Here is a 12118-nt window from a genome sequence, read left to right as displayed (position 1 = left end):
GCTCTGCAACTCTGTAAGTGAGTTTTTTTTTATAATATGCAGGTTTTAGACTACACGTAAAAACCGCAAAGTGTCCAGGCCCTTTAAAAAAAAAAAAATGTCCTTGGCCTCTTAAATAAAAGACCACCTGGCATAATAAACAAACAAGCGTGTTATTTAAAAAGAATAACGCAAGGCCTAAAAGCTGCCAAGCTTTAAAACAAATAATCTGCAGCAACGCGTGCGTAGAGAGAGAAGAGCACAACGCGTGGCAAGTTTTCCCCTTCCCACAAGCGTGTGCGGACTTGTGCCAGGCATGCGATTTTTGCCTTGCTAATCGCATGCCTTGCTGGAGCCAACTCGGATCCTCATGCTAGGGAAAAAAAAAATCGCCACTAGTCTGTCTTCCCACGCTCACATAGGAAATCTCTGCTTACAGAGAGGGAGGTACCTCCAGTAAATTCAGTAAAAATCCTCTGATTTCCAGCACTTCCCTATGTTAAATTGCTGAATTTTATCAAAAATCAGCGAGCAGCTCATTAGATTTCACCTGCACACATGCCCATGAGAAGAAAATAATCGATCAAACAATTATATCATCAAAAATTACCTAAAACAATGATTACCCGACTCGAACCAGTCCGTAGGTGTACACACAGTCCTTCGTGCAGCCAAGCCGGCTCTGATACCATGAAACGAACGAGGAGAAAGGATCTCCCGGCTACACGGACCGCCTACAAACACGCGTTGGACGAACCACCCGAGCTCCCCCGTGCTGGGGCCAGCATCCGAGAACGTAGGCGTGCACCTGTAAGACTGAGCGTCCCATACCACCCGGCCTCACCTCCTCGAGGTGACCTTGCGCACTCCTAGCTTCGCGGGCTAACCACTTGCACTCTGCCAATGGGGGTCGATAACTGCAAATGAAGCCTTGGCCCCCCTTTTATAATAATGGCCGGCCACACTGGCCGAGTTCACACTACGTCCGCCTGGACACTTGACGTCCATCCCGACGGCATCTGAGCTAGGTCCCCTCTTCTGTGAGCGGGACATAACAGGTGGAGAGCATGTGCCAAGACACTACAGAGGCTTTACCAGCTAAGTGGATCACCCCTCTAGAGATAGCAGCTCCCAGATGGATAGGGTCCTTCACGCGACTGTAGGTCCGCATCGCAGTTCGTGCTTGCTCAAAGTCCGTACCCCAATGTTCTTTGAGATCCAAGGAGAGGGTCGCCTACACAGAGTCTTAGTAGAGGCTCCACAGGTAGCAGAGTGTTGTTTTCAGAGGATACGCGTAGTGGGCATTTGTGGGAGGGCTTGTGCCTTAGATCTTGACCCAATAGATCTTGAGATAGGCCACTGGCGACTTTGGGCTTGGGAGAGCTGTCCTGTGGCACGAGTGTAGTGGGACCCCGGAGAGTGGTTTTTGAGAGACCCCTTCTCTTCAACCGATTACCTTGGGATCCTCTTCTTTTAGTACACTGTTTGACTAGGGCGACACATACTGGCATCACGTGTGCAGCTTGTGACCATCCTTTGGAGAGTCAGTGTCCCTGTCTGTGGGATTGCCCCATGGCACAACAAGTTCGGCTTCGAGTACTTCGACTGATGCCAACTCTTTCCATAGCACGACAATACACTTGGGGTGCTGTAGCTTGGTCCACCCTCACGGGCCGTGCACTCGATTTTGAGCTAGCCTGTAGAGCAGCAGGATCGACCTACACTTCAGCTTGCCACAAAGCTTACCCCCCAAGAGTGGTGCAGTGAGAGGTGTGTTGGGAGCTCATCTGCGGCCTGACACTTTGGCTCATTTGGCGGGCCTGTTGCTTCCGCATCTTCGAGGCTCGCCCTATCCCACCGGCGGAGCTCTTTGTGACTTTTAGTTGGAGTTGATTCATACTCTGAGGGGTCAGTTTGAGAGACTTCAGGGCAGCTCCAACCGCATGCGGGAGCTCAGAGAGGCTTTCCTGTGACTCTAGCGCCCAGAGCCCTCCTTCACCATGGTCGAGGGTGCGCTAGATGGCACTACCAGCCACTTGTGTGGCTCTTTTCTCCTCCCATTTTGTGATTAGCCCCATTGTACATATTTTGTTTACTCATTGGGAGAGTCTCCCCTGGATGTAGCCGTCTCTAGTAGAGGTGGTTTGTAGCCCTATGGGCAGTTTTATTAACTAATGTAAGGATCTTTTTCTTTGGGGGGGGGGGGAAGCTATCCTCAAATGCCCCTACATCAAGACGAAGTGACCCATTACAATTTTATGTTGCCATCTTTAGTGTGGTCCCATAGGTCTCACACCGTCATGTGGAGCGTTGCTCCAATATCACTATCCTTCCATCTCGATAAAAAGCAATCTTACCTTTTTTCCTCGCCGCTCTAATATCCGGCATTACCTCCTGTATGTGAGCAATTTGCGAAAGCGTGAGGTCATCTCCAAGAAAGATACCCGTCTTCTTAAGAGTTGGTCTCTTCTTCAAAATGTCCTTCGCTTCCATGGAGGGGAAACACAAAATAAGTGCCCTTTCCTTTGAGGTTTCCCTAGTGCTACCACACTCTCCAAGCTCTCGTATGCGTTGGCTCATTAACCTCACATGTAAGGCACGCACATGCCTCCTTTGCTCCTCTTCTAGTGTCAAGTTAATGGTGGTGGGTGTGGGGGTATCTCCTTACCTTTTCCTTTCTTGGCGATCTTGATCCATTTCTCGACATCATCGGCTTTTTGTTGGATCTTTGTAATAACATCTACTCACGAAGTTGTCATTTCTTTGTGTTGTTTCTCCCCTTCTTTGATGGCCCGCATTTGTTCTTTAATTGTTCAGTTCGTCAACTCCTTTTGTTGGGTCTAAAGGTCCTCTGGTCACCCTTGTATATATATTTTATTCTTTGGAAGTGAACCACCAGGGTCACTTAAATTGACCCTCATACTTGTACCCATATAACATCAAAAAATAAGGCGTGTGATAATTTTGACACGCTACCCCAAAAACCAGCGTACGTTTGCGTACTCTCTCTCTCTCTCTCTTTGTCTGCGGAAAATCTCAATGCTACCTCATCTACTGCACACGCTCCCTTCAAACTGGTATAAGAGCGCAGCTTCGCGTACGTTTCCGCGTCGGGAAGCAAACAGCAGGCATTTTCTCTCTCTTCGATTTCAGCCCACTCTCTCTCTGTCACTACGGTTTTCAGCCGTATGCTCTTTCTTTCTCCTCTCACTACAGCCTACAGCTTCTTGATGAAGCTTTGAGACTGTGAGGGTCTCATTTCGCGATACAGCAAGGATTAGCATGCAAAATCAATCATAGAAGAAAGGGGGATTTTACAAGTGGTTGAAATTTCAGCAATTTCATAGCATTTTGATGCTTTACAGGTGGAAATTGCATTTACAGGTCGAGGAAAAATTGGGGCTTTTGCTGAAATTACTGAAATTTACAGAAATTTTAGAAATTAGACCGTCAAAATCTAAGGCTTTTGTTGAAATTTCACTACTTTGCAGACATTTGTGCATGTATTGCAATTTGTGGACAGTTTGAGCAGGGAAATTGAGGTATATTCTTGAGTTTTCAAGAAATTACGTGAAAACGCAGGTTTATACGCATCGAAAAGCTTATGTTGCCCATATTTATGTATTTTACATGCGGGGTGCTCGCCATTGAGTTGATGTATTGCTGAAAATACATTTTACAGCAGCTTTCAATCCATTTGCAGATTTGAGGTTGATGCATATGCATTTTGGTTATACTGCTGAAGTGGGAGTATTCATGCAAGGACTGTATTTCCTATTTGTGTGCTGAAATTTCAGCTTTTACTGCCGAAATTCATCCTTCTTTATTGCTATACACTTGTGGTAAAGTGCTGGTAACACTCTGTTACCATCTCTTGCTCTTCTACAGTGCGTATTGATCTCAGTTTTCAGCTTGCTGTCATAAAACTACAGCAATCAATTTTTGAGTCATTTTGCACCGAAATGGCCGTGAGTCAAAGTCTCTCCTTGAAATCAAAAGGTTTGATGGCTCTGGCTTTGACTTGTGGAAAGATAGAATGCAGGGAATCCTATCCCTGGTAGATTGTGATGATGCACTTTTGGAAGTGAAACCTGCAGCTTTGTCAGATGATGATTGGGCTAGGCTTAACAAGAAAGCAATTGTTTACATCAAGATGGAGGTGTTTGATGATGTGCTCATGGACATTAAGCGTCTTGACATTGCTTATGCTATCTGGAAGAAATTGACAGATATGTATGAGAACACAACTCTTGTGATTCAAGTGCATCTTATGCGAAAGCTTGTAAACATGGAGTTGGATGAGTCCAAGCCTGCATTTGAACACTTGAGTGCTTTCACAGGTGTCTTGAGTCAATTGCAAGACTCTAGTTTGCAGCCTTTTGGTGATAAGCTCAAGGCTATCTTCTTATTGATTACTTTGCCTGATAGATGGGAAGCTTTAAGCTTTGAGCAACAATGTTGCTTTGACATTTGATGGTGTACGAGGTTCTATTCTCAATGAAGAGATTAGAAGAAAGACTAGTAGTGACAACAGCGGGTCAGCGTATAATGTAAGAGACAGGTCTGAAAAGAAGAATAATGCAAACAATAAAGGCAAGAACAGGAGTAAGAGAAGTGGTAAGTCCCTGGATGTTACATGCTATCAATGTGGATGCAAAGGGCATAAAAAGCCCGATTGCAGATACTACAACCAGGAACTTGAAAGAAAGAAACAACAGGGCAAGAAGAAGAAGGATTCTAGTGATGCTAAAAGTGATGATCATGACTCTTCTTCCAAGGAAGTTGCAAAGGCAAATGTTGCTTCGAGTGTTGTCATTGAAGAAATTGTTGATACGGATGGTGTACTTGTTGTTGACTCATGCCTTCATGATGATAGTGTGGCAATGGCTAGTGATATGTATATCACAAAACTAGAGGTAATTGATGCGTTACTTTCAACACAGGATGGTTTATCACAATCATGGATAGTAGACAGTGGTGCCTCGTTTCATGTTACTCCATCTTTGGAGTCTTTTGCTTCATACTCTGCAGGTAGTCTGGGTAAAGTTTACTTGGGCAATAACCATGTATGTGAGATTGAGGGCGTTGGCACTATACATTTGGCGCTTGAAAATGGTCAAGAGCTGATTTTGCATGATATTAGGTATGTACCTGGAATCAATAAAAGTCTACTTTTGGTTAGGCAACTAGATGTGAAGGGTTATTACGTTTTGTGGTGGCTCTTGGAAAGTGCTTAAAGGCTTTATGCTGATTGTAAAAAGCAGCAATAAGGAAACTCTTTATTATTTGCATTGCAAGGCATTACCTGGCATGTGTTTGGTTGTAGCTGAAGTTCATTCTCACAAGGAGCTTTGGCACAAAACACTTGGCCATATGAGTGAAAAAGGTCTTGATGTTCTCTCCTCTTTGGGGAAGTTTGATGTAAAAGGCCCTGGCCTTGATTTTTGTAATGATTGTATCTGTAGAAAGCAAGTGAAGTTCTCTTAGATAATGGAATCCCTGAAGAGGGTTGGTTTGGCAAACCGGCTTCAGATGACCATTTATGAGTCTTTGGTTGCGATGCATTCGTGCATGTACCTGTTGATCAAAGGACCAAACTTGACATGAAATCTATCAAGGGTATCTTCATGGGATATGGAGATGAGGGAGAGATGGGTTACCGAGTTTGGATACCTCAGTACAAGTTTTCAATGAGGTTAAATTTTTGAAAAATGCTACACATGTAGACATTGACAAAAAGAGGTGAAGTTTTAGCAAAATCAGCCAGCCATAAAGCCACCTTTGGCTGAAAAGTTGACTCCTTTTGATGTTGAAAATGAGCAGCAACCTATTGTGCAATTGCCAGAAGACAATGAACAACAAATAGATGCACAAAATGGGATTATACCACATGGCCAGCATGCTGAAAATGAATTACAGCAGTGAGGGAATGCTGATAATCAATCGCCAATTGATGGTGTGCACATTACGGATGATGTAGACCCATTACTAGTTGATGCATATCATTGGGTGAGAAGGTCTACACGTGTTAGAAGGCAACCACAGAGGTTTCAACCATCTATGGATTGCATTTTGTTGACAGATGAAGGGGAGCCTCTTATATACAAAGAGGCCCAATTTTGTGAAGACAAAAGTAAGTGGGAGTTTGCTATGAAATCTGAGATACAGTCACTACATGCAAATAATGCATGGGAGCTTGTACCTTTGCCTAAAGGTAGGAAGGCTATTCCTAACAAGTGGGTTTATAAGGTCAAATGTGGTGATGACAAACCCAAGTAAAGCACGTTTGGCTGCTAAGGGTTATGCACAGAAGGAAGACAGACTTCCAAGAGATCTTTTCACCTGTGGTGAAGATGACTACGCTCTGGGTGGATGTAACTACTGCTTTCTTACATGGTGACTTTGATGAGGAGTTGTACATGCTGCAGCTTGAGGGCTTTGTCATTCTAGGGAAAGGGCATTTGATATGCAAACTGAAACGCAGCTTGTATGGGCTGAAACAAGCCCCTAGGCAATGGTACAAAAGTTTGATACTTTTATGCTCAACCATGGGTTCAAACACAGTCATGCAGATCACTGTCTTTACACTAAAAAGGCTCCTGATGGTAGTCTTATTGTGCTAGTCCTATATGTGGATGATATGCTCATTGCAGACAAGCATAAGGAAACTTTGAATGCATTGAAAAAGGAGTTAAATTCAGTTTTCTCTAAGAAAGATTTTGGTGCAGCTGAACATATTTTGGGTATGCGCATTGCAAGGGATAGAAAGAAGCGTCTTTTATTCCTTTCTCAAGACAAGTACATCAAGAAAGTGCTTGAGAGATTTAATATGGTTGATGCTAAGCCTCTTAGTGTGCCGTTACCTCCACACACAAAGCTTGCTCAAAGCTTAGCAAGCAAGATTACCCAAAAGATGATACAATTGCCCATGCTATGAAAGGTATTCCTTATGCATTAGCTTGTGGGTCTTTGATGTATGCCATGGTTGCTACACGACCGGATATTGCTTATGCAGTGGGAGTTGTTAGCAGGTTTATGTCTAACCTTGGCAAACCACATTGGAAGGAAGTGAAGAGCATTTTCAGGTACTTGAAAGGTACACAGGACACATGCTTATGTTATAGAAAGGGTACATTGTCTGTGTGGGGATTTTGTGATTCGGACATGGCAGGTGATCTTGACACTTGGAAATCTACTAGTGGTTATGTCTTTACATTAGCTGGTGGAGCTATTTCCTGGTGTTCAAGATTGCAAAAAATTGTTGCGTTGAACACTACAGAGCTTGAATATATTTTAGTCATAGAGGCTTCAAAGGAAGCATTTTGGCTTGGCCGTCTTGTGAGGACTTTTGGTCTTCCAGCTCATGCTCCAGTGCTTGGTTGTGATAGTCAGAGTGCTGTATGCCTAGCCAAGAATGCCATGTTCCATGCTCGTACCAAACACATTGATGTGCAATACCATTTTATACGCCAGGTACTGGATAATGCCCTGGTCACTTTGACAAAAGTCAAAACACAAGATAACCCTGCAGATGTTCTCACTAAGTGTCTTGCTAAGACACAACATCAACATTGCTTACACTTAGTGGGAGTTACTTAAAGGTACCACATCGGGCCTTTAAGTGGGAGGTTGTTGGGTCTAAAGGCTTTTTGGCCACCCTTGTATATATTTTTTATTCTTTGGGTGTGAACCACCTCTAGGGTCACTTAAAGCGATCCTCATACTTGTACCCATATAACAGAAAAAAGTAAGGCGTGTGATAATTTTGACACGCTACCCCAAAAACCAGCGTACTCTCTCTCTTTCTCTCTCATGCTCGTCGTCTGCAAAAAACCTTAGTGCTACCTCAACTGCTACACACGCTCCCTTCACTACTGAGGGTTGAAGCTCTCCCTCTTCAAGTGTGTCATGATTGCATCTCTGCAAGCTCCTTCTTGAGTAACACTATCTCCTCATCTTGGGCCGTCACCTGATTCTCAAGTGTGTGTATTGTGCTTTCTTGGACCGACACGCGTTCTTCCAGTATCTTTATTGCGCCTCGGAGGTTGCGATTAATCTTGTTAATGGTCTCACACATCTCTTCTTTGCATTTTTGAATGGCACCCTCCAGAGGGTCGTCCTTGCCATTTTGCTTCTTCATGTTTGAGAGGGAGAGGGAGAGGGAGAAAGTTCGTGAGAGAGAGAAATGCACACTGTACATGTGTGGTTCCACATTATGCCTACATGGTCATTCCACATTGGTTTACACTCTCCACATGGTCCATACATGTGCATTGCATGCCTATCAACAATCTTTGCAATTTCTGAAATTTCTGACCTGCAATTTCTGCACCTGAATCTGAAATTTCTGCAGTTGAACTGAAATTCTGAAATTTGTGAGCTGAGAATCTGAATTTATGTAATTTTTTCGATCTGGCAGAGAAAGGGAGGGAGGTGAGGGGTTGGGGGAAGCTTGACAAAGAGAGAGAGGGAGGCTGGGGAGTGGGAGCTCGGCAGGGGGTGGGAGGGGAGCGTGACAGAGGGGGAGGGAGGCAGGGGAGGGCAGCGCGGCACAGGGCACAGGTGCATTGCATGCCTATCAACAATCTTTGCAATTTCTGAAATTTCTGACCTGCAATTTCTGCACCTGAAATCTGAAATTTCTGCAGTTGAACTGAAATTCTGAAATTTGTGAGCTGAGAATCTGAATTTATGTAATTTTTTCGATCTGGCAGAGAAAGGGAGGGAGGTGAGGGGTTGGGGGAAGCTTGACAGAGAGAGAGAGGGAGGCCGGGGAGTGGGAGCTCGGCAGGGGGTGGGAGGGGAGCGTGACAAAATATACCTTGCTTGTTCATCTTTCCTGATAATCTGTAGTAGTGGTTTCAGCCCCTCTTTAAATAAGACTGCTACTCCTTCTGACCCCGGCTACCTCGTAGAGATCTCTTGTCTGGTTGACCCGCTGTTTCCCATAAATACCCCTTCACATGTGGCATAAGCTGTCCCGGTATTTGGTGTGTCTCTGAATAGAAAACTATGTCTCTGTCCCTAAAGCTGTCTTCAAAGGCACCTACATCTAGCCTATATGATCCATTACAATTCCACGCCGCTATCCGGAGCGTCGCCCCATAGGTCTCGCACCGTCATGATGAGCGCTTTTCCAAAACCACTACTTTCCCTCCTCTATAAAAGGCGATTTTCCCCTTTTCTCTTGCTGCCCTGATCTCTGGCATCAACTCTTGCATGTGTGCCACTTGTGCCAATGTAAGGTCATCTCCCAGGAAAATACCGGTTTTCTTAAGAGTTGGCCTCTTCTTTAGAAATTCTTTCCTTATTTCTATATTCGGGAAGCGGAGAATAAGTGCCCTATCCTTTACGTTTCCCTTCTCATCGACTCCTTTCTTGCCCACTCTCCATGCACTTGTGTGAGTAGGCTCTGTGATGCCCATGCGTTGTAGCAGTTCCATCACCTCTTCATCTACATTCTCTTTGTCCTTGACTCCTGTGACCCGCACATGCAGGGCTCGAGTCTTCCTTTTTTGCTCTTCCTCAATGGTCATATTAATAATGGTGGAAGTAGGTGTGGTCTCAGGCATTTGGGCCTTCCCTTTCTTCGCATCCTCAATCCATTTCTCTGCTTCATCAACCTTTTCTTGTGTTTTAACAAGACGTTCCGCCCATGAAGATGCCGTTTTCGATTTCTGTTCATCTCCTTCCCGTAGAGCTTTTATATGGTCCTTCATGTCCTCGAACTCCTTCAGCACCGAAGGTTGGTCGTCTCCCTTCTCCTTAGTTGCGGATTTGCAAGCCGCAAGTTCTCCTTTTAGCTCCTCGATTATTGCATCTTTTTCCTCCATGTGCTTTTCCATATTTGTTCTCCATGCTTCAAAATTTGCTACTGCCTCATCGAGCTTCTTTTGCATAACGCATTCTGTTACATTTACTTCGGCCTTGATTAGGTTTCATAATTCCGTTTTCATGGTCTGAATTTCCTCATTCTGTATCCCCCGGATCTCTCTACTTAGTTCTCTCATCATGTCTCCATACATGGAGTTCCTGTAGCTCTCGGTGTTCGCGTGCATTTCCTTCCTGATGTCGTCCCTCATATAGTTTAGTTCTGATTTGAGCATCACCTGGACCTTCTCCATCAGTAGCTCATCATGTATCCTGGAGGTTTTCCCAACGCGTAAGGATCCTGGTGATAGTACAATATCTCTGTTTCTCCGTTTGAAAGTAGCCGTTGTTTTTTTTGGGGTGGTGTAGCTATTTACACCCGGCCCTTCCCCTTCGGTAGGCGGGTCCATCGAACCCGCGCCCCAAATCTGGGATAGGGTACTAGGGTACTAGGGTGAGGGACTGAGAGTATGGCAAACTTAACCAGTTTACCTTAAGGCCTTAAATCGCTTTAAATTGGACGCAAAGAGAAGGCTTAAAATCTCTTTAGACTTAAAATTTTTACCTTAGGGCACGTGCCAAGAGAGAGAGAGGCCCTCAGCCTCGCACGCGCCAGAGAGAGAGAGAGAGAGAGAGAGAGAGAGAGAGAGAGAGAGAGAGAGAGAGAGAGAGAGAGGCCTTCAGCCTCGCGCTGCTGCAAAGAGAGAGCTCCCTCACGCCACAGCACGCGCCAAGAGAGAGAGAGGCCCTCAGCCTCGCACGCGCCACAGAGAGAGAGAGAGAGAGAGAGAGAGAGAGAGAGAGAGAGAGAGAGAGAGAGAGAGAGAGAGAGATGGATGGGTGTGAAGAGGGTAAGGAGGATAGTTTTCTTCCCGGCATGTTTATAGTTTCTCAGGTTTTATAGTTTTGGCTTTTGGCCCTTGCGAGTGTTTCTAGTTTTTACTTCCCTTCGGGGGAGAGAGAGAGAGAGAGAGAGAGAGAGAGAGAGAGAGAGAGAGAGAGAGAGAGAGAGAGAGAGAGAGATCTAATAATATTAAATATACATACTTCCAACTATGAAGGGGAGCCTGCACAAGCAATACGAGGTTATGCGTGAAGTGTCGTATGGAATGTCATCCACAGACACTTCCTGTTGTATAGCAAAAAACAATATTCAGTCTTTTTGTTTGCATCAACAAGACATTTGGTAGTTTTTCTGCTAACAATTTTTTGTTCAAATGTGGTTTTAGGTACCATAAAAAAATAAACTACAGAAGTAGGATAGATATGCTGTCCTTGAACACTTCAAGGCTTCTGTTGTCAGTATTCAAACCAAGGTGTGTATCATACATTGCTGCATTGAAGAACTTTTTTTTCATAATACATTTTTAGGTGCCACTCCCTCTCTTCACCCTTGTCTAATGGAAGCATGCAAGCACTCTATGGCAACAAGCATTAGTGCTCACACACTCACTTTGGCTTGATGAAAGAGTTGCACTTGATTGACCCGAATCTTATTTATTGCTGCAGGTTAGTTTTGAGCGCACATGCTCATCGATTCTGTAGCAGAGCTGTGGAAGATGGGGTCAAAGAGATAACAGTCTCTACATTCACGTGGCGCAACAGAGATGATCCAAGCTTTCTTCTGTTGCAGTTTTACAAGGATGGAACTTGTGATGTTCAACAATGTTTCCTACCTCGCGAGTCTTTTGTCTTGGGGATGCATATCCTGCAAGGAAGTATATTAATCACGGTGGTGATTTTTGGTGGACTTCGTTACCGAAGGATGCAAAAGGGCGCTAGATTGCACTTGAAAACTTGAATTGGCTGGCAGATGATATGGCTGGAATAATGGGAAGCAGCATGCTTTTAAATGGTTGCATGTTTGCAGCATTAACATGCATATTGCAATTTTAGAAATGGTGGCTGAAGGATAATCAGAGCCTAGATGACAGACCTTCAAATGACTGCTAGATTCTTTGTAATATGCGATCATAAGAGTCGTACCCAAAGAAGGGCAATCCTCAAAGTTATAAAGGTTTTTGCCACAAATTTTCAGCGACTCGGGTTCTTTCTGAAATAGGTCAATGCATGAAGCTGTTTTGAAGCAGAGAGGTATGACGGACGAGCTGATATATCTCAACAGCTTTTGATCAAATTGCTGTGATTGGTTGGTTGCATGAAGCTCGACTTGTAAATTTCAGCAAATAATCCAATACCTTACGCCTGCAAATAATGCATTGTTTCATCCCATGAGCCTACAAATAAATTAAAAATTCTAGTCCTTCAA

General features: G+C 44.3%; 1 protein-coding gene across 1 annotated transcript in view; it reads left to right on the top strand.

The window, feature by feature from the left end:
* LOC147426869 (uncharacterized) overlaps nucleotides 1-11890 on the top strand; it is a 35040-nt gene extending 23150 nt beyond the window's left edge. Inside the window, exons 3-4 of the mRNA XM_086498309.1 lie at nucleotides 11079-11165; nucleotides 11359-11890. Coding sequence (XP_086354435.1) covers nucleotides 11079-11165; nucleotides 11359-11650 — 379 coding nt within the window. The 3' untranslated portion in view covers nucleotides 11651-11890. The remainder of the gene's footprint in view (nucleotides 1-11078; nucleotides 11166-11358) is intronic.
* Nucleotides 11891-12118: the final 228 nt, after the last annotated feature.

Source organism: Adiantum capillus-veneris, chromosome 24, assembly GCF_014529385.1.
Source record: "Adiantum capillus-veneris isolate H3 chromosome 24, ASM1452938v2, whole genome shotgun sequence".
Classification (NCBI taxonomy): domain Eukaryota; kingdom Viridiplantae; phylum Streptophyta; class Polypodiopsida; order Polypodiales; family Pteridaceae; genus Adiantum; species Adiantum capillus-veneris.
The sequence above is the reverse complement of the archived record's forward strand: the minus strand, read 5'-3'. Positions and strand labels throughout refer to the sequence as shown.